Source organism: Lichenostomus cassidix, chromosome 10 (assembly GCF_008360975.1).
Source record: "Lichenostomus cassidix isolate B80296 chromosome 10, HeHo_3.0, whole genome shotgun sequence".
NCBI classification, from domain to species: Eukaryota; Metazoa; Chordata; class Aves; order Passeriformes; family Meliphagidae; genus Lichenostomus; species Lichenostomus cassidix.
Window position 1 is genome coordinate 10,248,405 of NC_139491.1, and position 27,856 is coordinate 10,276,260.

The 27,856-nt window shown below is 38.1% G+C and overlaps 1 protein-coding gene across 3 annotated transcripts; it reads left to right on the forward strand.

Annotated features, from left to right (window-relative positions):
- SECISBP2L (SECIS binding protein 2 like) lies at positions 1–27,755 on the forward strand. 3 transcript variants are annotated; one of them, XM_085070558.1, is made up of 18 exons: positions 2–211; positions 9,358–9,536; positions 10,107–10,431; positions 10,555–10,693; positions 11,094–11,323; positions 11,413–11,437; positions 12,183–12,298; positions 13,674–13,805; positions 14,324–14,407; positions 15,247–15,414; positions 15,568–15,709; positions 17,366–17,535; positions 18,603–18,735; positions 19,665–19,827; positions 20,519–20,739; positions 21,395–21,549; positions 22,033–22,252; positions 23,213–27,755. In XM_085070558.1, exons 1-18 carry the CDS (start codon positions 194–196, stop codon positions 23,884–23,886), a joined length of 3,294 nt encoding a protein of 1,097 aa, XP_084926684.1. In that variant the 5' UTR covers positions 2–193; the 3' UTR covers positions 23,887–27,755. The 3 variants fall into 3 exon arrangements, with proteins under 3 accessions (XP_084926685.1, XP_084926684.1, XP_084926686.1); XM_085070560.1 differs by having other exon boundaries at positions 10,558–10,693; XM_085070559.1 differs by lacking the exon at positions 11,413–11,437 and having other exon boundaries at positions 1–211; positions 11,094–11,337; positions 12,172–12,298.
- Positions 27,756–27,856: the final 101 nt, after the last annotated feature.

Here is a 27,856-nt window from a genome sequence, read left to right on the forward strand (position 1 = left end):
TGGTCCCTCCCCGCCTCACCGCCCGTCCCGCCCCGGCCGTGGCGTAGCCGGTCCCGGTTCCCGTGATAACCGCGAGCGGGGCCGGCGCCGCTCCGGGCGTGTGCGGAGCGCGGCGGGGAAGCAGCGCCATGGGGGAGGCGGCCCGGGCCCTCCGCCGCCCTCAGTAGAGCCGCCGCCCGGCGCAGCTGGAGCCATGGACAAAGCGGACAAGGTGCGAGGGGACGGCGAGCGGCCGCGGCGGGAGGGGCGGCGGTGAGGCGCGGCGCGGAGCGGAGCGGGCCCGGCCGTGTCAGCCCGGCAGGGCCGTGGGCAGCGGCGGAGCGGAGCGGCGGGCAGGGCAGGGCGGGGCGGGGCGCGGCTCGAGGCCTGCGGGGCGGGGGGCGCTGGTACCCACCGTGAGGGGCTGCCGGCCCGGCCCGGCGGGGAGCGGCCCGGGGAAGCTGCGAGCAGGGCGTTCTCGGGGCTGGAGCGGAGCTCGGCGGTGTCCCTGGCGCCGTGTGTCCCTCCCTGGCGGGAGGCGTCAGGCCGCGCCCGGCCCCGGCTGTCCGGGGAGCTGCGAACCGGGAGTGCTCCCCTGGGAATGCAAACCCGCTTCTGTTCTTCTCCCTCCTGCTCCTTCAGGCTTTGCCTCGAGCTTAGGGAGTCACTGCAGTTAGTGACATTTAGTTTAAACTCGCCTGGTCATTAGTAGATGTTTGGTTTCTTGAGAAGGAAACAGGTTTTTGTGGGAACTTAGCAGCACAATTGAGGTGTGACTCTTGCTGAAATGCTGTAAATGTCAGGTCGGGTTGAAGTTTTCCGTGACAGGGCACAGCTGATGGGCTCCTCATAGCTCAGTGGGTGTAGCTCACTAATTTTACAGGTCCCTATATTTTTTTCTTCCGTATTAAACTTGGCTTTGCGAGGTAATCAGTTTGCATTATTCTTAAGACCTTTTAAAGTGTAGGTGTGAAAAAACCTAAGCTGGGACTTAAGAGTTGGTATGGTTTGTTACATACGTGCAATAAAACATTTCATCATCAGGAGGTGATTCTAAAGGATCTGAAATGAATGATGTCATCTGTAACAGCCTGATGTTACTTTTAAGCTTCTGTTTCAGCAGAATGTGTTGAAAATCGGTGATTTACAGCTCTTTGTTTCCTAGTTTTTAGCCTTGGCATCTCCAGGGGTTCTAATAGTAGGGTTAAGAAATAAAATAACACAGGTTCCTGTACCAAAGTAGATAATGACTAATAATGCACTCTCTAAAGATACACTGCTTTTCATTCTGTACATATATCTAAGGAAGTTAGTGAACAGCGTGTCTTATTACAGGATGGCTCCCACTGTGGCTTGCTTTCTGGGGTGATAATGATTTTAAATTATTTTTGGTTTTCATTCTTTTTATTTGCCTTCGTGTAGAAAAAGTCAGATCTTTTCACAGATCTTATTCTGTGAAACTTACATTAGTCCAATCTGTAGTACTTTTTACTTTAAAATACTGAATTTTGATGGGTTTCCCCCCCCCCCCCTTTGTTTCATCTGTAATTAGTACTGCAGTACACTTGTGAAATATTTATTCCTTGTTGCATGAGCTCTTCAGTGCTGGAGGTTCACACACATGCCCTTATCAAACCATTCTTTTTATCTGTCAAAATAGTTCACGAAAACAGAGAGTTGCTGTATTATTTACAGTATAAAGTGTTGACCCTGGGTGATTATCTTAACTAAGTGCAGTATTTCAACTTGGAGGTGTAGTTAAGCTCTGAAGCAGGAATCATCCTCTTGTTTGTTCTGTTTGCAGCATTTCTGGTCCTGTTGGTTCCTTATCCACTAGTAAGGCTTCTGGGCAGACAAATAATGAATACCTGATGAGTTTCTAAAATGATTCAACAATCTTGTTGCTTTTGTCTTCTCATTATACAGTAGCATATTGATTAGGAGACTCCTCGATGCTTTGGGTTTGAGCCTTTGGTGCTGTAAGAATGGAATGTAATCATCTTTAGCAGTGTGTTTGGTAAGGTTGCATCAGTTTTGGGAGCCATTTCATTTTTTCTTTATTTGGGCTCCTTTCTGTGTCTGTACTGCATGACATCTGATAGATGAATATTAATGCTTGCAAATGTGCATTAGCAGTACTCATTCTCTCCTTCCTTTCCCTAGGAATGTTCTATCAGGCACAATATAGGAATTGTATGTGCTTACAGGAGTAACTACTGTGGAACTAGAGTATGAGTAGCTAGGGCTATTTGTACCATGTTAATGTGGTATTTCAAGAGCAAAGGAAGATCACAAATGCATTTGATGGGTAAACAGTTTTGTGGCATTGGCTTAGTGAATCAGTATGAGATTTCATGTCACAAGATAATTTGGACACCTAATGATAAAAAGATGTTCCTTTTGGGTTGCCTTTTAAGGTTTCTGTTACCCAAATTCTGGTATGACTTTACTTGTTATAATATGCTTAGTGATATTTTGGCAGCTGACATAGATGAAAACAGAATTAAGCTGTTTAAAACCAATTATTTTATGATTGGAATAGTTGTGATTTTTGTAGTGGGTGTGTACGTTCACTTCTGTCTACAACAGAACAAAACTGTTCCCATTAAAAAGCCTATGAGTTTCAGCAGTTAAATGTAGGTTATTTGCCTACAAGAGAGAGAACTCAGCAGATGACCTCTGATGCTCTTTCTGTTTAAGCAGAATATGATAGAAAACTAGAGAAACCACTTCCCCTTTTAAAGGTACTGCTGTGCTTTGATTTTTCTCAGTCTTATACTTTTGTCTTGCCCTGCGATTAAGACATTTGGTGCCTTTAGTACAGTTGAGAAATCAGGTGAAGTTGCAAAATCAGTGACCTGTGTTTTGTTTTAGTATTGCTTAAAGACAGCCTGTTTTGCTTGCCTCTGTTATTCCTGACCAGTCAACAGGTGGCTTGATAGTATGGCTGCCATAGAAGTAGAGCTAGATCAAGGTTTTGTGCTCTTTATCCATTTTCTTTTGGTGTTTCTTAGCCATGGCAGACTCTTCAGCTGAGGCCAACTGGAGAATGTCTGGTTTCCTGTACTGTTTGCGCATTACTTTCTCTTGAACCTTGCAAATGCAGAACAGTTTGGAATTTGTGAGTTTTGTATTGTATTATTTTAGAATATGTTCTCTGGTGAATTTAAATGTTATCAACACAATTCCAGGAGTATCTTAACTGAGCACAAAATTATTTATCAGTGACTAGTTTGTGGAGATTGGGAAACTGTGTTGCATTAATAGTTTGGATTAATCCTTTTAGTACACTGTCTATAAAGCATTCAAATATTACTTTGAATGGATAGCATGAGTTTAGAAGTTTGTTTTTACTGTTAAATGCCATAAAGCAGGTGAGTGAAGAGAATCCTTTTGGTAGCTTTTTTATCTTTGGACAAGCTTTGTGTAAGTATTAAGTTTTATTTCTCCCCCCTTTTTTTTTCTTAGAATATTTTGGCTTTGAGTTTAAATGTGCCAGCTTGTCATGTTCTGCCACTTGCTTGTTTCCTATATATATATTTCCTATATATAGGTAAAAATGTTAAGTATCTAGCTTTGTTATGTTCTGATCATGATATTTAATCCTGTGAAAGGGAAGAGAATTATGCATGATTCTCTTTTTATGAGCTGAGGGAAAAGGGAAAGACTCACTTCATAGTGTATTTGCTTTAAGTGCTGTGTTGAAATTACTATGTTAAATGTAAATAGGGAGGATTAAATTTTGTGCTTCATTAAATGGCCTGCTGCTGGTGTTTCCAGTTGGACTGCATATTTACCATTCCTGAGGTATCTGCCACTTAGAAAGCAACTAATTATAGAAACAATGACTTCCATATTTGTAAAGTTTATCTTAAAATAGATGAACTGTGACTCGCCTTACTACTAACATGGTGTTTAAATTAGGAAATCCAGAATTCAGAAACAAGACTGTTTTTCTTTAAAAAAATTCAAAAGTTTGAGCTATGTTTTTATTTTACATTTGGGATGAGACTTCTTGTTTCCAGACTTTGAGGCAGTAAAACAGCTGATTTTATTATAGCCCTCTGATATGTGGCATCTGTGTCTATTTTCTCACCCTGTAAATGGTGAGATTGATATCTAAGAGCTCTCCTCTGAGAGCAGGATGACAGAGATCCTATTTAATGGAAAATGCTGAATGACATTAAGCTACAATGAACAAAAACTTTTCTAAGATTAAACGTACAGTGCTATAACTATAGGACAAAGTTTACCAGTCTGTTCCTGCTTGTGTCATCTTCTGTCTTTGCAGCTGTTGATGACTACAGTAGCTTTTATATAGGAAACAAAGGAGCTCTTCAGTATATATGCTGTCTTGAAAGACTTGTAATTGTTGGACTGAAATATGTAATGAGCTACTGCAAAACGTTTTGTAAATTGAAACTAGGGATATCTACAAAAGAGACTTCTGTCTAAATCTTGGTTTCTTTTGAAGGGGTGTGCTTCCATTAGTAGGGCACTGATTGAAAATCTGATGTTTCAGCATGACTTAGATTTATATTTAGAATTGAGTTTGGTTATCAAAGGTTGATTTCAATAAAGCTTTGTTTAGATTTGTGATATGAAAGGTTGAATAAACATGAAAAAGTTGCACTCTAAAAATAAGTTTGGTCATTCAGTGTTTGCTTTTAGATTGCCCGATCAAACCACGTAGAATTTTGTATTAAGGTCTGACCCTGCATTTACTGATGGCAGTGGCAAAGTGCTAATTTGTTTTGGAGGATGTAGACTAGAATAAATCTCAGTACTGTGAGGGCAATTAAAGCATAAGCTCATATCACAAGTTCTCTGTTGTAAGGATTAGGGAAAGTGTAGCAGCCTTCCTCCAAATCCTTTTGTGTTTGACAAATCTTTCTTGTCTGTGGTTACAAACCAGTGGCATGATGAGTCCTTTTTGTGCTGTTCATGTGCACTTGGCACTCCGTTTGTACTGTGTGGGTGAAATCTCTGAGAAATTGTGTTCACATATATTTGCATGAACTTTGTTTTATGCATTTTCTTGTTCGCCTCTGAAATAAAAAGGAGCTTGTCTTGTATTCTGGAGTTTACTTCATTTGTTATTGGTTGCATTTTCCACTGAGTCTTAAGTACGTCAGTACTTAAAAAACCAAATCCACCACCACCAAACTGCTTATTTGGTGTTATTGTTTCTGTAGCTCACCAAAAGAGATTTTTCTGTAGAAGAAATAACATGTTTCAGTAGGAGATACCTTCTGCTTGTCCAGTGCAATAAGAAATTAGCAGCACCTTTACATGATACTGAATTGATTGTTCTTTTATTTTTTTTCTTTTTTCACTTCTCCTTACACTATGAAGGAAGAAGGCCCTTTATCAAAAAGAGGAGGTCCTTTGCGTTCTATTTTTGCCAACATTTCTTCCTAGCTGAGAAATCTGTAGTCCTAAAAAGATGTGCTAAGATAGCTTTGGACAAATTACTTAGCATTGCTCTTTTGTTTCCCTAACTTGTCCAGTGAAACCACTAGCCATCTGTGAAATGTGCTGAGATGTCTGGAGAATCACCCTGGACAGTTAATTATGTTTTGGTTTAGTTAGCAGTCTGGCCCTACTTAGTACATTTGTTTCCCTTTTTTGCTTTAAGTTTGGTAAAGTTTACTGCCCTCATCTGAAGACACATCCTATTTAACACAGAACTCTTGAAGTATTTTTGAAAGACTGGTAAAATGCTATAAGGAAGCAGTATGTGGAAGTTAATTTAGTTTAGTTGGTAATACACTTGAGCTGTCTTTCTGTTTTCTACCCCAAAGTGGAAATGAGGCCTTGTTGTCTAATGAAATGTGTGAGTTATGCTGAGGATTGGATGTATCATGCTTGCAGAATGATTTTGAAACACCTGTACTGAGGTTTTTAAGTTTTCAGTTGCTGTTTTGGTGAATATATGTGTGTGCATTACAGAATATAATGTAAAATCAGAAAACACAAGTTTACACTCAATTCTTTGTGGAAACAAGTTTCTTGAAAGGATTAGAAGAACCCAACTGCCATAAACCTGTAGGAGCAGACTAAACTGCACAAGAAAAGTGTTTAAGGTATAATGCATGTAAAAGGTATGTGAAATGCAGTTTTGATTCCTTTTAATAACAGGTACTCTCAAAGTTCTGTAAGCAAAAAAAGGAATTAACTTTCAAATGCACCCATACGTGTTGATGATTACAGGATGTGCTGTATCTTTATTTTGCCATTACAGGTAAGCTAAACTTGTTATGAGCTGTACAGAAAATGATAATTAAATATATCAGGCAATTACTCTGTCACAGCAATAGTAATCATAACCAGTATAGGAGACTGAGCAACAGGAAAGGAAGAATTAAAGTTGTCTTTCTAGTTTAGGCATCTCTGAATTGTTTGGACCTAACTAAATCAAGCAGAATAATCTAAATTATTTTCCTAAAATGATAAAGTTACATAAGAGTGTTGTCTTGTGGAGGTTTTTAAATAAAATTAAAATAAACAAAACCCCCCAGCATACCATAGTTTTGCTGGACAGATTTAAATAAATCAAATTTTATCCAATCCACCTTGGATGTAAAAGTAAGGTAGGGATTATCTTTGGGAATTAACAAGAAATATTTTGCTATGGCAGCCTTGCAGGTGGGAGTCTGCTTCCTGCTTTGATTAGTTGTATCTCTGTTTTTAATACCTGATGTGAAAGACTGTTCTCTCATAATCCTAATAACCAGTGATGATGTAGTACAGTATCACAGAAATCATTGTAATGAGACCATTCTGTGAGAGAGTTGTCAATAAAGAACAATTTTTGTATTTTCACATCAATCTCCCAAATAAGGGAATGAACAGACAACTAGACAGGAAAGATCTTTAAAATGGGAAATCTGGTCCCAGTGTGAATGACAAATAGAATGTTTTGACTGTTTTCTGAGCCAGTACTAGAGTTTGTTATTATCATTTTGGCTAAAGTTCGCCTGGCATGCTGTGGTAGGTCAGTGACCAGCAGGTTAGGAATAGTTGTTTAGCAGTTTTCAGTGTTTCCTTAGGAATACCAGGTTTGTAAAGCACTCATCCCAGTTTTACTCTTGCATGTTCTGTGGATGAAGCACCCTTGGAGTGTTCCTTTAATGTTTACATTGCTCAGTTGGTTAGAGCAGGGTGCTGATGATGCTGAGGTTGTGGGATCAATCCCTATATGGACCATTCACTAAAGAATTGGACTTGATGATCCTTGTGGATCCCTTCAGATTCAGAATATTCGGTGATCTAGTTTTGTAGGTTAGCCCATAACTGAATCTATTCTTAAGCAAATATTTTTGCCTGAATGTCTTGAAGTAGCATGGAAAAAACCCTCATAGCTTTCAGGGAGGGATTTCAGTATTTGTATTTCTGTTACTTATTACGTGATCGCTGTACATAAACACTTTAAAAAAAAAATTATGAAAGGTCTTTCTCTTGTGTTGAGGAGAATGCCTTGGAGCTTTGCAGAGGGGTAGGCGAGTCACGAGGCAGCTGAGGGATGTGCCCAAGGCCAGAGAGGAAGCTCTGGGTAGAGCAAGTCATTTGATTTGTGTTGCACAAGTTCAGTGCTGCTGCTGCAGCTGCCCCACAGCTTTTCTTCTGAATGGAACTTCAGGAGTTGGAAAAGAGGTACTGTGGAAGAAAGGAGTGTTCACCCACAACTAATGATAAAGAAATGCATTTAATTGATATTAAGGTGATTTTTCTGCTGTAATGCAGACCTTGTTGTGCAGCAGTAGTGATACTTCTGTATTTGTGCTTACAGAGTCAGACTGCCCTGTGTTGGAAGGCACCTTAAAAATCATTTGGTTCCAAAGCCCTCCATGGGCAGGGACACCTTCCATTACACCACGTTGCTCAAAACCCCATCCAAGCTGGTCTTGTCTCATCCCTGGAAGAGTTCATCCTTCTATGTATGTCTATATATCTATATCTCTCCATATTATAGCCATTTTCTGAGCAGCAATTAAAAAATAATTTTCTGCCAGGAACAGTATGCCTTGTCAGTTTGAAAGACATATTTTTTTTCACTGAGACAACTGTATTTTCAAAAAAAACTTTCCAACTTGTCCTTCCTACCTCTTCCATTCCTGTGCTGCTAAATCAATATGTGATCTTATTTAAGAAGAATAAGTTTCGGGGGCATGGAGATTCAGCTATTGGATGGTAAGGCTGTCTCTGGATGCATTGTGGGTGTGACACAGAGCAAAGACATGGACTGAGAAGTGTATGGTAGGTGTGGGACTCCTTGCCATGATACTTCTAGAGCTCCCATTTATCTGTTTTGGCTCATGTGGATATTCTGGAGGTAGTAGAAAGGATAGAAGACTGTCCTCAGCAAACTTGTAGGATTTCCTCTTTCTAAAATAAGAGCATGTACTCATACAGGTTATGTGTTTCCTTTGGAATTATTTATTAGGCATATGGAAGGAAAAATGTCTAGGGTCCTTTTCTGCTTTAGAAGGAATTTTCTTAGGATTTGGTACTCCATGAGGTGGTAACGTGAGACACATATAATTAAGCTGAAATCTTTGTACGAAAAAAAGATTATTTTCATGTGAATGTAAGTTATAATGGAATATAGAATTTAAGGGTTCTTTGGATCTGCACTTGTCTTATTGAATGGAGCATTTCTCATTCAGCATTTTTTCAAACCAAAAATGTGACCAAAATCTTCTTAAACTAAGGATATCTTCAGGATTGGGAGAGATAATTTTTGTTGAAAGCAGAGTGCAAAACTTATTTCTAAGCAGTCTTTCATGCCTTCTTCATGACAACCTTTAGTCACATTTTAACGCTTTAAAGTGTGTTAAAGTTATGCAGATAGAATGTGTGGGGAGGGTTCTTTTGTGGTGCATCATCTCTTAGCAGTAAAACTATGGTTTAGTGCTGAAAAGTCTCTTTTATAATTGCCTGGAAACACGGTCAATTTTGTAGAGCAGGCCAGGCATTACTACATCTTCCATATGTTGGTTTCACTTGAGAAAGCCTACTCAACTGTGCTCCACATACAGTGCTAATTTGGTTTCGTTCTGTGCTCACACTCATCCATCCTCTGCAAGATCTGAACTTCAGTCCCTTTTAAATTAATTAGCGTTTGTATTGCATTTGTAAAGGTTAACCCAAATGCTAAATGTTGGTGATCTGTATTACACCCTGCATTGATTGGAAGGGTGCAGTAAGCACTTGCCAACTGTTTTCCACCTCTCTTGGTTTACTGCAGAAATCCTGCAGTCTTGTCACCCATTTGCCTGCTGTTTGTGGTACTTTGCGTACAACTTTATGAATCTAAATTTTCCCAAGCAATTTATGGTTGTAATTAATGAAGACATTCTTCCTTTTCTCTGTCAGAATGTCAAGCTGTCAGCTGAAGTAGAACCGTTTATTCCTCAGAAGAAGGGTCCAGAAACACTAATGATCCCAATGGCACTTCCTAACGACAGTGGAGGAATTAATGGCATGGAACCAACTCCGATCCCTAGCTACCTGATCACTTGCTATCCATTTGTACAGGAAAACCCATCCAACAGGTAATAAGTGGTTGTGATCTTCATGGAAGATGATTTGTTTCTAAATTAGTTGAAACTTCTGTTAGGCTTGAGAGGACTCAATGACTGTGGTTTGTATCTTTATTCTTTTTGATCACCATATTTAATCTTGTGACACTTCATGGGTGAGGATGAAGTTTCACTGTCCCCAGTCTTTTACTTATTTTCTTCCCTCTGCTTTTCTCCATTCATACTCTTTGTTACCTTTTTTTCCTGGCTATGTTACCTCTTTTTTCTGGTACAAATCCCTCCCAAAGTCACCTGCTGTGCTCTTGGATCCTCCAGGGCAGTCAGGAGGTTTTTTGTCTGAATATCTGATGCTTCTCTGGATGAAGCAAGGCTTTGGGTGTCCAACTTGGGTCCTGCTGTGGTGAAACAGTATGCAGTGTTGAGTATAGCTGTATCCAGTTTCCTTCACACAACTAGTTAAAGTATGGGGAGTCTAGGAACTTACTGTAATGGAACTGTTGATTTTGAAGGGGTGGTGAAGGTCTGAATTTTCTTGGTGATGGGAAATCGTACTGAGTTTTCTTTGCTTTTGTTTTTTTACAGACAGTTTCCATTATATAACAATGACATCAGATGGCAGCAGCCCAGCCCAAATCCTGCAGGACCATACCTTGCTTATCCTATAATATCTGCACAGCCACCTGTTTCTACAGAATATACTTACTATCAGCTGATGCCAGCACCATGTGCTCAGGTCATGGGTTTCTACCATCCTTTCCCTACGCCGTATCCTGCACCCTTTCCAACAGCAAATGCTGTAAGTACAGTTACTGCAGAGTGCACTGAGCGTCCCAACCCATCAGGTCAGGTCTTCCCATTGTCCACTCAGCGGAGCAGAAGCACTAACAGGGGACCAGTCATACAAAAAGTAAGTCTGCTTATGAATAAGATAAGTAGAGCTGTATAAAGAAAATGTCTTTGCACAGGAAGCACAGTATCTCATTTCTGTTAATCAACTTCTTCTTTTGTGTGTGTGGCTCATGTTTGAAAGCAGCAACAGCAGTTACAGATGCACATAAAAAATAAACGTCCTCCAGTGAAAAATGTTGCTACTCAGAAGGAGACCAGTTCATCAGGTCCTGAGAACAGATCAAAGATTGTTTTGTTGGTTGATGCATCACAGCAAACAGGTAATTTGTTTCTTAAGTTCTGGGTGTATGAAATAACTAGAACTACATGTCAGTTGTCATCTTTTCTAAAAGAGGGTGGACCTGATTTAGATGTGGCTTTTAAGAGAAGTCTTTGTGGATCAAAAGGATAATGAAGAAAAGGTGCTGATTGTTGCAGATATCTACTCAATATGTCACCTTGTAATGTTGCAGTGATATGGTACTCTTGCAGAGACTTTGCCACTGTTAGAAATGCTCTTGAAGGACTTGTTATTAATAACATTTGGACCTAGACATAATTAAAATTCAGTGCTGGTTTAATGCCAAGACTGGCTTGTCAATTTATTTTTATGATGTGTAGCTTTTTCATGTCTCTTATCAATTCCTGCACAAGTAATTTTGGTTTTACTGTTTCTTGAAGACTTTCCTTCAGATATAGCCAATAAGTCACTTTCTGAGAGTGCCTCCACAATGCTTTGGAAGTCAAAAGGCAGGCGCAGGAGAACTTCTCACCCAGCTGCAGAGTCCTCCAGTGAACAGGGTGCAAGTGAAGCAGACATTGACAGTGACAGTGGCTATTGTAGTCCTAAGCATGGCAATAACCAGGCTGCAGCTATGGCTTCAAGAAATACAGATCCTTGTGCAATGAATGTATGTAAACATAACTGAGTAACTTAACTATATTTGTAGCCTATAGACTAACGAAAGTTGCTAAAATAATTGGTTTTTTTCCTTTTCAGGTTGTAGAACCATCGATGAATACAAGTAAGCATTGTCTTGACTGGTGAGCTATTTGAAATTTGCCTGGGTTGCATTTGTGTTTTTACTTTACATTTTGCTAGGAGCCACCTCTTGATCTACTTCAGCATGCTGCTCTAACTGATCAGATGCTTCTGAGGATGGATCTTTACTGTGATTTCCAACAATCACCACTAAGATACCTGTTACTTCCTGAATGAACAAATGTATAGCTATCATTAGTGATTTATTAACAGCTGCTTTTCTTTAATGGGTTAAAAAAAAGCTAGAGGCTCCAGTGGAATCTGTGTTTTGGTTTTTCTCCTCAGGCATCCTTAACCTGTTGGGCTGCAGTTCATACCTGGGTAGTAATAGAGCCAAGGAGTTCTCATTCTCTATTTCAGAAGCACTGAGACTTTTTAGAAGCTTTAAATGTACCATGACCAAACAGTGTGATCAGTCTGGTAGTAGTAGGTAATGCCAGGGACTGCTATTTATGGCTGAACTGAAATTGGTATGGATGTGACCCTGAGATTTCCTTTGTACTACTGCTTTGTGGTGATCAATTATTGGCAGCCTGAGTGTTCCATAAAGGTGACTCTGCCAACATCTGAAAATAGCTACGGAAGTAAATGTTGTCACAGGAGAATTAGACTTTCTCCAAGAACTTTATTTGTATCAGAATTGTGTTCCTGGCTGTGGTGGCATATGACTCATTATGATATGTTCCAGATACTAATTCCGTTTTTCATAGATGGCACTTCTCTTTCAGCTGGTATAAGTTGGTCTAATGTAAATTCCCAAGCAACTCAAAAAAAACCTTGGACTGAAAAGACTCAGACCTTTTCTAGAGGTGGAAGACAAGCTGAGCAAAGAAATAATCCACAGGTACATTTTCAATTATTTTAAACAGAAGTATTTTGGGGTTTTTGTAATATGTGAAAACAAGGAATTTGAAAGGAATTATTAAAGTACAAAAAATATTTAATGAAAACAGTATAGAAACTCAAAGTCTAGTTTCGTGTTTCTAACTGGTATGTTTTTTGAGCTATATATATAGAAATATAAATAAAAATAAAATTTACTGTCCTTGACAGTCTTCTGCCTTATAGCCTGTTCTTTATATGTAAATACCTAGGAAGAACATTGCAAATGTAAAGTAACCTGTGAAATCAGGGGAGTGTGGGTGTAGAAAAGTTACTTTATTTTCTGACCCATTCACACTTCAGAAGAAAAAAATTTCTCAAACTTTCCAAAGAAAGATTCTGCTGTCATGGTGGAGTAGAATCCTGTGATCTCACTCCTGTTATCTTCAAAACTTTCTTTTGAAAATTTACATTAGCATACCATTTTTTAGCATTTTTATTATTTCTTTATGACTTAATTTTTTATTGCTAAAGCTTGAATATCTTTCTGTGAAACTTTCTTCAGGTGGAACAATGTTTCTGTAATTAGTATGTGAGGAGAAAGGAGAAGGTGGTTTTCCTAATTTTGATAGATTGTATTGGGTCAGGTGATCCAGAGGGGTACAGAGAAGGCTGAAATGTTTGCCTTTGTTTAAACATAGGTTTTGCTTGAACTCTGTTATTGCAGACAAGAAAGCTGAGCTCCAAGTGGGAGCTTCATATAAACATGCCTGTTTGTGCAAACATATGTGAGCCAGCTTGGCTTGTTTAGGCTTTTACATGGAATTGTTGTCTTGAATTTTCCAGTTTGGTAGCTGTGGGTTTATTATATAAAGAAGCTTGTGGATGCTTGTATCTGGCAGTGCAGCAGTTCTGAATCTTTTTATAACCTGTTGTCAAATCAGAGGCTTTAGAAGCCACTATTGTTAGTTTATGGCATTGGGAGAGTAGGAAGAACCAGACTTTCTTTCATCCAGTCACAGTTTAGACTCTAAATCTGGCAGTTATTTTAGATACTTAAAAACAAAGCTGGCACAAAGAGTTTTAAATGAGGTTGCCTCAGCCAAATTCACTGTACCTCAAGGCAGAATTGTCCTAGAAACTATTTTCCTTTGAAACTAATTTGGTACTGTCTGTAGAATGTTTGTGCAGGCCTTAAAAAAAAAACAAACCAAAAAAACCCACCAGAAAACCCCCACCAAAAAAAAAAAAAGAAATCAAAACACCAAAGCACAATTGATGCTGTAAAAACTGTACCTAGTTGCTAACTGGCAGGCACAAGAAAGCTTTATGTGCATGCAGATACACATTTTGAAAAACTGAAATTGCAAAATGCCAATCACGTTTGTTGTTTTCAGTCCGGTTTCAGATGCAGAGACCACAGCACATCTTCTGAAAGGAGGCAGAGTTTACAGAAACGACACGAGAAACCTTTAGCTGCAAGCCAGGCAAGCAGAGCGGAGCAGAGTCCTGAACCTCTGTATTTTGAGGTACTGTTGGATGAAAACTCTTTCCACTTGGTAGCAGTGCAAGTTGTGTGTGGAGTAAGTGATGTTCTCAGTGGCAAGTTACAGGACATCTGGCTCCAACAGGAGTACGCTCAAGGTCACTAGTTGATTAGATGATCCTTTCATGTACACAAAAAAACTTGTATTTGGGTGTTGTGGAAAGTAATTTAGAATTATCTGTTTTTGAAAAATTACACAAGCAGCCTCTAAGTAACTTTGTTCATTTGTGAATACAAGTGTGGTCTCTGGTTTATCCCCTCAAATTGTAATGGGATTTTTTTGTGTGTAAAAAAATATTTTTCTTTTTTTAAAAACTATTACTTGGATACAGAAAAGCTTTCCTATTTTTTTCATTATTTTCTATTAGTGTCACTTAATCCCTTCTAGTTTATGTGGGACTTAGGGATTTGGTTTATTTTTCTACTGTAAGCAGTTTCACTTGATGCTTCTCAGGTGACTTTGGTTCCATTCTTTTTACTCTTAATTTCTGTATTGTTTAGGATGAAGATGAATTTCCAGAGCTAAATAGTGACAATGGTAGCAGCAAAAGTAGTAGCATCCAGCAAAAGATTTCACCCAAAGTAGTAAGTCATTATTTTGTTTTCAAAGCATTCTCTTTTGAGACTATTCAATTTGTGTTATTTTTTGTGACTGTCTGCTACAAGACTTACATTGCAGTAATTGTGATGATCTTGGGGTGTTCATGTTACCACCCTTGGATGCTAAAGAAATGCCAATTAAAATAAGTGGTGCAGGGAACACATTTTAAAAAAAAGCAAAAAAAAAATCCCAGGATTTTTCTCTAATGAGATTGTAAGATACATATTGTAGACACTCAGTATCACAGACTGGCCCAAGTTGGAAGGGACTGCTACATCATGATGTTTTCATGCAGGTGTCTCTTAAAATTGTTACATCTGCAAATAGTAGCAATGGTGTCAGTTTTTCAAAATAATTACAGTTTGTGTAGTTTGTTTTCATTTCGAAACAAATTGCATCTGCTTTAAGGCTGTGGAAGCAGTTGTTGGAAAGGTACTTTTTTTAGTATGTGATCTACTTACATATTCTGTTGCAGAACTGTGCATATAGACTGCTTAATCTATTTGGCTGCTTTCCAGGAAAGTCAAGTCCTATGTGAAATCTTTGGGGGGGAGGGGGAAATTCTTTATTTAGCAATCAGACTGGAAGACCTTCTGAAGCTATAGTTGGAGCTAAATAGAATAGCTTTTCTATACAAAAGTGAAATATAAGTGAGTTTCTAGTCTTATTAACTTGCTGTGTCATCTAGCTGTAATTAATTAGGATGTCATATTGGTAATCAAAGCCTTGGGTGATTTGATTTCTGAAATGCCACGTGTTCTGTGGTTTTGAGAGAAAGGTTTTTTTAATTGTGGGGTTTTTTGCGTTTTGTTTAAAATTCTAGTTGGATGACTTACCAGAGAATTCTCCAATCAATATAGTCCAAACTCCAATTCCCATTACAACCTCTGTACCAAAGCGTGCAAAAAGTCAGAAGAAGAAGGCCTTGGCTGCAGCACTTGCAACAGCTCAAGAGTATTCAGAGATAAGCATGGAACAGAAAAAACTTCAAGTGTGTAGCACTCTGCCCACCCCCAGCACTTGGTTAAGAGGAGAATCAGTTACCTGTTGCTCCTCTTACCCTCTAATAGCAGTAATCTCTTTGTAAAGAACGTTGCAGGCATCATTTCTTTGTATTTATTGTATGTGATGTTCCTGTTTGTAGGAGGCTTTATCAAAAGCAGCTGGAAAGAAGAGCAAAACCCCTGTTCAGTTAGATTTGGGTGACATGTTAGCAGCTCTTGAAAAGCAGCAGCAAGCAATGAAGGCTCGTCAGATCACCAACACCAGGCCTCTCTCATACACAGGTATTTCTAATCTGCTTGACAGTGACTAAATACATTTTGTGCCAACATGAATGTGATTGATCTGAGCATCTTAAATGTTTTTCTTTCTGTCAAGTTTCAGCTTTTGAGTATAAGATGATAAAAACCTGGAAAGATTGAGAAATGCCTTTCTCAATAAATTATGTGTGCTATCATCTTGTGAGCTGCATGCAGGTGTGCAGTGGTGAAAATCCATATAGAACTAAGGCCAAATGTCTTTAAAAAGGCCTGCTATTCAAAACTCAGGATTTGTGTCCTGGGAGTAATTCAGTGCTGAAATGAACATATGAAAAGAATATCTGCAAAAGATAATTTAAAATACTCGTTGAAAGAGAGGATACCTATAAGTATGATATGGAGGGATATCTCGCTAGGGTATTCTTCCCATTCCTGCTGATTGTGGTTCAGGGTCTCCTGACCCAAGGCTTTCTCAAACCAAATTTGTTTCTGAAACTATCCGTTGTGTTTCTACCTTATGCTTTCACCATCCATAATGTCCAGCGGTAGGGAATTCTAACCTCACAGCATCATGTGTGGGAAACTTTTCTTTCTGCTGTGTTTTTTTGGGGTGGGGGTCAGTATTGGAGTTTTTTGTACCCCAATTCATAATTTTGTTTGCTTTCCCAGCCTTTTCTATTACAAGGACTGAGCAATCATTCCCTGCTTTCTTGCTCTGATTCTTACATGTCTGTCATGTCTCTAAAGTGGAATAAAAGTGAAGTGAGAATTAAATAGCTAAATAGCTAGTCTGTTTAGCTATTTAATTCTGGAAGTATATTGTCTGCGAAACCATGTTGCTTTTTCTGCTTTTTTGTGTAGTTCTACTGTATTCTTTTAAAAATAAGACCAGACATACACAGACTATTAGGTTATAGTTCCATCGTAAATGTATACGTTGGCTTAATTATGCTTTTTTGTTTGCTGTTTCTTTATCAACAGAACATTAAAGTAGCTTTTTTAATACTTGCTGCCAAATAGAGAATTGACATTTTTGTAATTACTGATTATAACAACCAATCTCATTCCTAAGCACTTGTATGTAGCCTGGAGTCCATCATTATGCACATAGTTACCATTTTCCTTCTGGTGTGTTGGTTCCTTTACCTGCTTTGATTTTCAGCAGTGTTCAAACATTAATTCAAGTTGGCAAGATTGTATCAAACAAAGCTTAGCAAAGAGCTGTTGGTATTTCTATTGGAGACAGCACTTGTTTTATTCTTTCTGGCAAAAGATCCACTTAACTACATGCTACACTCTCTCATCTGTTTTGTCCTGACAGCTGTTCAAGTCTTTAACAACTGAAAATCAATGTTTGGATAAATATTTGTAATTTATCTTACTATACTCATTTAACTACTAATAAACCTACATGTAGTTGTTCGAGAGAGACCCCTTACTGTTTATTAAAATAATTCCTGGAATCCATAGCTTCCTAAAACATGAGGCTAAGTTGAAGAAAGCTTAAAACCATCTGGAAGCAACAATATGTGATGATGTAATTTTCCTGTCATTATGAACTACTTTTTTTTCCAAGGAAGGAAAATGTGCTTAGGGAATTCATCAGTGGAAATTCTGAAAACAGTGTTGAAATAAAGCTGACATGTCTTTTGGTGAAACTAATATCTATCTTGTATTTAGTTGGCAGTGCTGCTCCCTTTCATACCAAAGAATCTGCCAGCAGAAAGTCCTTAACAAAGGGACAGCCATCTATGGGTTGCCTTAATCCTTTGGATTCGACTGCCCCAAAAGTGAAAAGAGGAAAAGAGAGAGAGATTGCAAAACTGAAACGCCCTACAGCACTTAAAAAGGTAAACATGCCGACCTTGGGATGTTCTGACCCAGACTCATACTTCAAAAATAAAAACTGATATTTTCTTAGTTGAGGGCTAGTTTCCATGAGCACAGGGCAAGGGAGTTAGGAGCTTCTGCCTCCAGTTCCTGCTAAACTGATGTCCTGTCCATTGGATCTACGCATGTAACGTAACTTTTATATCCCTGTCATTAGTTGAAGGTAATAAAAATTATCTCAATATAGATTGCAAGGGTGTTTTCTTTTTTTAACTATAGGCACTAGGATACGTAGTTTTTTCATGTAGCTGATTCCTAATCTGTAGTGCAATGTAGTATGCTAACTTTAATTTTCCTGCTCCTTTTTATAGGGATGGGTATAGAATTTGAAGCAAACACACCATTTTTAATTGAGTAAATTTAGATATAATTGCTTGTATATATCTATATACATGCAGTCATAAAGTAGGTATGTGCAGAAGGAATAGAGTATATATGGAGATCAGAAGGTAAAATATAAAAAGTGAGCCTTAAAAATGCAAGTGTGAAAGCCTTTCTCTGACCTGCCTGTTATTTAAGTTAGAGGAATTTACCTGTTCAGAAAAGTTTCATAACTCTGTTGTCAATACTTCTATGTTATTTCTATTAAACATCATAGTAATAGCCGTATATCCATGGCTACTTACCTTTGCACTTGCCTTTCTTTGAAGAAGGGATTGTCTTTATTGAGGTGCTTCACAAAGATGACTAGTACATTTGCATAAGGTATTTTTTTACAGGCATGGGGATGAGGAATTTTTAATAAGTGAATGCTGTGTATCAGAAAAGAAGCTGTGAAAGTACTTAAACTATGGAAAGTACTATTTATATAGCAGTATGTGAATGTTAAGTATACCATCTGTAAAATGCTGCAATACAAGACTCTTTGTGATCAAAGAGGAAATTGAAATGATTTCAAGGGCTTCTATCCTGGTGTGAGTAGGAAGGTATGAAACAACTTGCTTTATTTTGTGTTATGTTCAGTGAAAGGCATGTTTACAGGTGTCTCTAATTTTCAGATGCTGACAGGTGTTGGTTTTGTTTCTAGATTATTTTGAAAGAGAGAGAAGAGAAGAAGGGCCGTTTATCAGCTGACCACAGCCTTCTGGGTTCTGATGAACAGAAAGAGGCTCATTTAAACTTGACTGCTGACCAGTCCCAGGAGCTGGCCTCTCAGGAAGGTTGGTCTCTATATCTCTAGAGTCTCATCACTCCCCCTCAACTGTACTAATGTACTTATTTTCATATTTTGTCTTTCTCTTTTTATGCCACACAATCTGTTGGTGTTCACTTTTTTAACTTCAGGAAATACTAGCAGTTGAAACCCTCTTCTGCAATGCCTTCTCTGTCCCTCAGCTGTGGAAGGCTCAGTACACTGTGGGTTCTCAGTACATGATCTCCATACAGCATTTTAATTATCATCTCCAGTGGATGTTCCCAACACATGTCAGAGTTGCTAGTATTTTTGATAAGCAAACAAAATGTGACCTGTTGTCAACCATGCCATGTTGATCACAGTGCTTTTTAATGATGAACATAGTGAAAGTTTTCCGGCTAGAGAAGCTGCAAACTGTAAATAGGGTTTTCAGTTTGTCGGACATGTCAGTCAGCTGCAATGTCGGGACTGTCAATTTGCAGCAGCAGCTCTGAGCAACTGAGAAACTCCAAAGAATTTTCAATCTCTTCAACATGTTTGGGCCAGTGGGACTGGGGGCAATGAAGAGTCTGTCAGGATTCCAGACTAAACTGGGAAAATCCTAAGTATTCTAAGAATAAGTTAGTTGAGTGTTTTATGTATATAAATAGTAAGGAATTATTGGAAGGAGTAATAGCATTCAGACAGGTTTTTTCCTTCTGTTTTATTAATTTCCCAAAGTAAGCTCAAGGTATTTTAATGAATATTCAAATACTGCTTATTTTGCCAGTCCATGTTGAGTGGTGGATGTGTGTTCAGTTTTTGTCCCCTTCTCCCTACCCCTCCAGAAGGGAAGAATGTTTAGTGTTTTCAAGATGTAATTTGGACAAAGGGAGCAATACACAAGGTGTGATTATGTTCCTTTTACAGATAAAATGTGTTTGTATGTTATAATGTTTCAAAATTGCCTTTCAGAAACTGGACTGAGTATGCCTAGTGACACTTCACTTTCTCCAGCAAGTCAAAATTCTCCATACTGCATGACCCCAGTGTCACAAGGTTCACCTGCTAGTTCTGGAATAGGCAGTCCAATGGCATCTTCTGCAATAACCAAAATTCACAGCAAGAGATTCAGAGAGTAAGAGTTTTGCATTATTAATATAAATTCAAGGTTTGCACTTCAGTCACTGTTGTGTTTTAAGTGTGGGTAGATTTAGTAGACTTAAGAGCATAATAAAATAAGCTTCCCTTTCAGAAATAGAAGGTTCTGCAAGTATTTTCTTTTTTTCTCCCCTAAATGGATCACTTGTGTTTGTACACAAATATATGTCTATATGTACACACACTCACTTGAGACTTTCTTTGGTTGCCACAGCAAGTAAGCAAGGTGGGAGTATTCTCTAAAAAATATTTTTGAAAGGAAGGCTATGTATGCTTTGGATGGGAAAGGAAGGAATACTTAGGAATGGTGAAAATACATAATAGTACCTTTTAATGTATTAGGGCTTTTTTGTTAACGTATCTTCATAATGTATTAAGGAAAAGAACAATTGCTTGAGGCACTTACTGGAGTATTTGTTTGTATTTTTAATATTTTTGATTGGCTTCTTGAGTAAAGGATATTACTACAAATACAAATGTTTTCAGGATGTATTTTTAACTTACAGCTTGCAGTCTAAATCTTTTTAATGACTTCAGTAAAAGTTTAATAACTGTTCTGAGGAAGTAAAAGTATTTTTATTTGGAAAAGGGTTCAGTGAAACCTTGGTTATGCTAATGTTTGTGAAGTAGCAATGCTGACTCTTGTGAATGTTGTTTGGAACTGACAGATACTGTAACCAAGTTCTAAGTAAAGAAATAGATGAGTGCGTGACTCTCCTATTGCAAGAGCTTGTCAGCTTCCAGGAACGGATTTACCAAAAGGATCCCACGAGAGCTAAAGCAAGGAGGAGACTCGTTATGGGGTTGCGTGAGGTTACGAAGCACATGAAACTAAACAAGATCAAGTGTGTAATCATATCCCCCAACTGTGAGAAAATTCAGTCAAAAGGTATAAATGATAAAAACAAGTGGTGCATGTAGCTGTTTTCAGTTTTCTTGTGCTGATTAGATGTTAATTAGCAAGGTTAGAAGCATTTGTTACTATGCATGATGTACCACTTCCAGCCTCCAATTGGGTAATTACCATTCCACATCTATTCTTTTCTACTCCATTCTGGAAAAAACTCATTTATGAGGGTTGAAAAGCTTACAGAAAAATAGCTGTTGTGGAATTGAACTCTGCTCTGCATGTTACTTAATTTGGTGTTCAGTACACCTTGCAGTGTCCTGAGTTCTGGATGCTTTTGAGTAAGATTCCTTTAATAGCAGTGTGAATTGGTTAGTTAGCCAACCCACACATTTTGCCACCACCAGAAGTATAAACAGAGGCTTCCTGAGATGGGAGAACAGCTAAGCTCTGCTTAAGAAAAGACCTCTGAAACTCTGGTTTGTGTGCAGGACTAAGAGCAAACAACAAATATCACCTTCATCTGTACTCACTATAGTTGAAATGTATTGTGTGTTATCCTCTGGGATATAGGAGCTGCTGGTGTGTGTATTGAAGTTTTACTGACTAATTGCAGTTAAAGTGGGTTAGAGAGCTGTATCATGCTACATGATGACTTTACCTGACTAGATAACTATTTAAAATTGCTTCCTTCAAGGTGGACTAGATGAGGCTCTATATAATGTAATAGCCATGGCACGGGAACAAGAAATTCCATTTGTCTTTGCTCTTGGCCGCAAGGCTCTTGGCCGCTGTGTGAACAAGCTGGTTCCTGTTAGTGTTGTGGGTATCTTCAACTACTCGGGTGCTGAGGTGAGTCATTCTAGTCTCATAAATGGCTGGAGTAAACAATTATGTTCATTGCAGTAAAGAACTGATTTGGCATCGAGAGCATACCTAATGCACCTTTGATAATAGCCCTGATCTCATCTATATTAGGATGTCTTTTCTTTGAAATTCAGTTTTTATGGTACTGAGGGACTGTGCTGAAACACTTCAGTCACAACATCTTGTTGTAGCTGTCAAACAGACTTGAAATGTAATCTGAAATTCTCTGGAAGGCTTAAGAATGTAAGAAAAACAGTACCTTAAAATATGTCCATCTCCTCAAAGTTGCATAAGCATGGAGTGGTGTTTTTGTTATTTAATACAGAGAAGAACTAATTCTTAATTGAAGTTGAGGTATTTGGTGTTAATCTTGAGGCTCATATGTGGTATTTCTTGGACTAAAAGGAGTAATCTTAAGTGAAAACCACTAGTAAGAATTACTGCTGATAAAACTGCCTTTGTACTTAGGATCTGTTTAATAAGCTGGTATCCCTGACTGAAGAGGCCAGGAAAGCCTACAGGGACATGGTGGCTGCAATGGAGCAGGAACAGGCAGAAGAAGCCTTGAAGAATGTCAAGAAAGCCCCACATCACATGGGTCATTCTCGTAACCCTTCTGCAGCAAGTGCTATCTCATTCTGTAGTGTTATTTCTGAACCCATATCTGAGGTCAATGAGAAAGAATATGGTAAGTAGGTTAAAACTTACCTTTGTAAATATAAGATGGAGTTTTCCAAATGCTGTTTGTTGTGAAATGTAGCTAAAAATGCAGTCTTTCTTCCTAATTAACAGTATTCTACAATACTCAGGGATAAGAAAAAATAGATTTGTCTTCAGTTAATTAATTTTTTCTCTGAACTATATAAATAATAATTTCTAATCTTGCGAAGTGTTATAGCTAGCTAACATCAGTGGAGGGAGGTGACTTCTCCAGTTTTATTGAACTGTTCTAAAACTGATAGCACAGAATTGATTACATGACTGAGGAAGAGCTGATGACAGAGCAGGAACTAAAATTTGAGGTCTCTGAAGATAGGATATGTAGCTTAAATTTTTAAACTTGAGATGGCAGTGAATGGATTCTGCTTTGAGCAAAAGGAGAGTTCATTTATCCAGTTGCTTAAGCCCAGATGAAAAGTAATATAAAAGGGAAAATGCTTGTCAGAAGTCTAAAGACTTCTTTTTTTTTAATCTGAGAGTGAATTAAAGAGAATGCTATCTTCCTAGTAAATTCTTTTGTGGTATCTTGAATTCATTTCAGGTGTTAAACCTTTAAGAAATCCTTAAATTAATGACTTAAGATGGTGGCAATTTTCTTCTTTAAATTTATACTTGAGAGTGACCTCTTTGACTACACTCGGTGCTACATTTGGTGTTTACACAGGAAACTAAATGGGACAAACTTTCAACTTTGTGATGTCTGTTTTAGGGTACTGTAAAAACCCAAAGTTATTCACAGCTCTTTTTTTTGTCTCTCCTCTTCCATTCTCCCTCTTTTTTTCTAGTAGAAATTTTTCTAGAAAGCATAGAATAATATTCAAATTATTAGCTTGTATTGTTATTTAGGCAGTTATGGCATGCTCAGGAGAAATATTTTTATATACAAAGAATTAATGTTTTCTACTTAAACTACTTTTGAAATTTGTAGAAACAAACTGGAGAAATATGGTGGAAACATCTGATGGGTTAGAGACCTCTGAAAACGAGAGAGAATCCGTGTGCAAGGCTGTGGTACCAGAAAAAGCTGGTAATGGCCAAATGGAGAAAACCACTCTTAATAAACAGCCATCTCTGGCTACAACTGGCACTACCTCAGCAACAAACCACGGAAAATCCACCCCAGGTGACAAAGATGAGGCGAAACCAGATGACAATCTGGAATGGGCCTCACAGCAGAGCACAGAAACAGGATCCCTGGATGGCAGCTGCCGAGATCTTCTCAATTCCTCTATGACCAGTACTACCAGTACTCTTGTGCCAGGAATGCTGGAAGAGGAGGAGGAAGAGGAAGATGATGATGATGAGGATTATGCCCATGAACCAATTTCTGTAGAAGTTCAGCTTAATAGCAGAATTGAATCTTGGGTTTCAGAGACCCAGAGAACTATGGAGACACTGCAGCTCGGGAAGACCCTTAGTGGTGCTGAAGAAGACAATGCTGAACAAAGTGAAGAGGAAGAAATAGAGACTTCAGAGCAGGCTGATCCCATCACTGATGGGGAGGAATGGACAAGTGATAAGCACGCAAGTAACACTCAACATAAACCCACCATCTGCAGTTCTTTGAATAAAGAACACACAGATTCCATCTATATGCCGTAAAAATAAGCAGGAACTCAGGAACTTTTTAGAAATTATATTAAAACTAACTGTTGTAAAGGTTGCAGCCATTATTCCATATGCTTCATCTCAACATTTTGCACTGTTAAACATTTAATATGTGTATTTAATTCACAACGATATTTTTGTAGCTGTCTGTTACTTTTTTGATTTAAAAACTAGCTTAGCACTTAATCAGTATTGATTTCCCAGATTAGAAACTGTGTGGAGAATTTGTCAGTAAGCATTCATTTGATCTTTTGTAAAAGGAAATATCTTGTAACTCACCAGTTTTAAGCAAAAATCTTTTGAGTCGTGACTCTTCAGCTTATTTTCAAACAGGTAACCTGTATTAACACTGACAAATTACCAACAATTCATGTTGGTGGTATGGGGTTATACTAGGTCTGTCAGTGTATTTGGCCATGCCTTTCTAGTTCTATCTAGAAATGAAAGGAAAATTTTGATTCTCTTTCAAGAAAAGCTAGAAAAAGCCATTTGCAATCCTAATGAGAATTAAATAGTAGAGAAATTGTGTGTGATTCTTATGCTAAAATAGATGCAGCTTTTTAGTTGATCTTGGTGAATGCATCATTAAAAAGCTGCTGATAGCTGAGATGGTTACAATAAGCTATAATAACTTTGATTCCAGAAAAACTTTAAACCAGAGGGATATAATTAATGTTTTGCAGGTTTTTTTACAAGGTAGAAATATTGCATTAAAAAAAACCAAAAAAAACAAAATGGGAAAGAAAACAAAAATTCCCCATTCTCTCTGCAGTTGCTGTCTGCCAAACCACACTAAGTGACTCATTAACCATAATCCCTATTCAGGGCTTTTAGTAAACTGATGACTTCCTCTCTCTCCTGTCACTTACCTCAGGAATGCTGTTTTGCATATTGTATTCTGCATAACATTGCAAAAAGCAAGAATTACTCTTTAACAGCAAGTGTGAATGATATGGTGGCTATCTCTGCATTCACCTGCATGCTGTGATCCTGGCCAGGATGTATCTTAACAACTCCTGCTGAAAATGTGACCTATTTGTCTATTCTTGCAGTTGTAATGGCTTTAGGAGTTGACCTCTAGATAGAAAAGAAAGTAGTTATTCCAGGGAAGGAGGAAGTGCCCTGTAGTTTGGGGAAGGTAAAAGAAACAAAAATGTGCCCTCCCTGAAACATACCTGTTGCTAGAGAATTGTTCCTTGTTCTGTTCTGAATACTGAGGTGTGAAATGTGTTACCTGATGATGAATTTGTTTCAGATTGAGGATGGTGTTTGTGTCTAAACCTTGCATGTCAGGAGTCTGTTTTCCATCTTTGTCTGGTATTGGCAAGGGATATCCTGAAACTGCCAGCAGCAGGAGCTTCACTACAAGAGTAGCCAAAGAGTAACTCACGTGAATAACACTTTCATAGCAAACATATGTTTTTTTTAATTTCACTTGGTTTTTCTTGATCACTTGTTTCAAAATGCATGAAAAGCCTCTGGGTAGGCTGAAGACCACAGGAAACTGAAGTTAGCTGAGTTGGGTGTTCAGTCCACACTTAGGAACATGGGACCAATGTTTATAGTGGTAGTGATGCTGGTGTTTTAAGTTGCACTGGGAAAATAAGACTCCAGGTTTAGAAGACATCTAGCCCTGGGTTTTTGGATGCTAATGAGAATAATAGAAACTGTGTATTATGTAAATAATGCTTTGATAGCTATAGGCATAGCAGATGCTATGTAGATAAGCAGTGTAGAGAGCTGCTATGACAACTGGCTGTTCTGTCACGTTCTTAGCTCCTTAATGTAACCTTCCTAGGTGTTAGAACAGGCATTTCATAGGAAAACAAAGACTAAGGAATGATGCCTCCTGAATGTTAAACCTTTTACTGTCCCTGTGGCAGATTTCTACTGTCTGTATGTTTTAAGAGTTTTTGCTTTAGGACATGACAGGTGTTTGAACTGCTGACAAGCAAAACTCGCCCTTGGATGTGTAAGCACAGCTCAGCACAGGTGAGATCAGTGCATACACTGAGGGCAAAACTTCGCCAGAACATCAGAAAATAAAGGTGTTTGTAGTTTTTCCTTTTGCTTTTCCAGTGCCAGTGATTCAAATAACTTTTGATCTTGAAGTATTAACATCAAAGGCGCATCTTTTTATATGTCTTTTCTGAACTTGGACTGTCATTTTAAAATTTTCTGACATTTATATCAAAGAAGTCTTGTAATATTCAGCCCGCTATTTAACTGCAATTTTGCTACAGGTTTAATAGAGTTCTTGAAAGTGATACAGCACTTACAATTATCTCTCAATTTGCCAGCAAATAAGGAACTAGTCTCTTTTTAAAATGTGGCAGATCACCCTTAGGGGAGCAAACTGAAACTGAGTAAAGAAAACTGGGTTTAGTGCTTCCTTTTTGATAAGCTGGGAATGAGCAATAACTGTAAGAATGAAATTGCAATTCCTTTGGGAGTGATCCATTTGCATCTGAAATTAGGGAAGTTCCTTGCCACTTGAAGCACTTAAGGAGAATATCTCACTGTGGTAATTTTGGTTCTATTATCAACAGAATTTAGGAAGAAAGCATTGAAATGTTCTACAATACCTTGATTTTTTAAAAAAAGTAGTTGAATTTCTATTTCAGTGTAAAAGTGTGCAGTTTATACAGGTTGTTACTGTCCCCATGAAAAGATGTTTCTGTAGCTATAGGTGTATAGATATTTTTGTTGTGAAAATAATTATTCGGGAAACAAATCTACTTTTCTTAAGGCATTGTTTATAGAAATGATTTCACCACTTACTTTATCTGGTAAAATTAAAAATAATGTATCTGTGGTAGGGGTAGGGATCTTTTAAAACTGATAGAGGTGGCTATGTATACAACCTATTTATATAAATACTCTTAAATATCTCTGTCAATAATAAAACATGGATTACAAATCTGTAAAAGGGAAAAATTGCGAAGAACTTCTGTCCTTAGTTGAACCAAGTAGCAATGTCTGAGTGAGGCTAAGGCTCACACATGATCCTGCTCACACATGCTTTGGAGTGTTAGTGCCACTGGCTTAAATTGGTGGCCTGCTTATCTGCTTAAGTTGTGTGCAGGTTGTTGTAGGATTGGAGCTAAACAGTGACAGAGGGTATTGACCTGTGTTTTAAAAATTCATTATAGAAAATGTTCAGTAATGCACTTGTTGGTGTTCTTCTGGTAAAGCTAAGAGGTGTCTTTATGGGTGGGTGGGAGCTTACACAATGTGGTTCTGTCCAGTTCTTTAACACAAGCTTAAATTTTAATAATGTTACTTTAAATATGTATGTAAAAAAAGTATTATTGTTTGAAAAGCTGCTGTTGCTGAAACTGTCATTAAGTATTTCTTGTGAAGTTGTGCCAACTAATGAAACTGTTGAGTTGATTTCAGTGTCAGCCGTTTAAAAATTAGACGTGGCAATTTGTGAACAGAACAAAACCCAGCAAAACAAGCCATAGAAACCCGGAATGGGGGGGTTCTCACCCTGCCACACACAAGGAAACATGAGAATGTCTAACCCAAAACTTCCTCACCAGTCAAATGCTGAAAGCAGAAACCCAGTTGGCACAGCCCACCTTCTAAATGTTCATAAATAGTTCATATAATTTACTTTTTAAATAGATTCTAATAAGGAAAGCTGTTTAATGTCTTAAAATTTATATAATATTTAGGTTAAAGCAGTAGAAAAACCATTATAAAATACAATATGAAGGGGTTTGTTCCATTTCTTTTTTGCTGTATGAAGGATAACTGTTCTGTCTACCGTACTTTTTGGAGTAATAACAGCTTTTTTGCACTATGTAAATACTAGTGGGGGTTCTTCCATAACTAATAAAAATGATTGTAGAAATTCATGGCTTTATTACAGTGATATGTTTGTTGATGACTCTTTGATGCTGACTTGGTTTGCAAGGGCTGCCGTGGCACTGCAGGTGCTGGGAAAGGTCTGTGTCAC

What these genes read in the sequence shown, in the direction of transcription:
- SECISBP2L (XM_085070559.1), top strand. An exon ending in CAGGCCTCTCTCATACACAG is followed by an intron (nt 15,710 to 17,365) that starts GTATTTCTAATC and finishes TCTTGTATTTAG; the next exon opens with TTGGCAGTGCTGCTCCCTTT. An exon ending in GGAGCTGGCCTCTCAGGAAG is followed by an intron (nt 18,736 to 19,664) that starts GTTGGTCTCTAT and finishes ATTGCCTTTCAG; the next exon opens with AAACTGGACTGAGTATGCCT.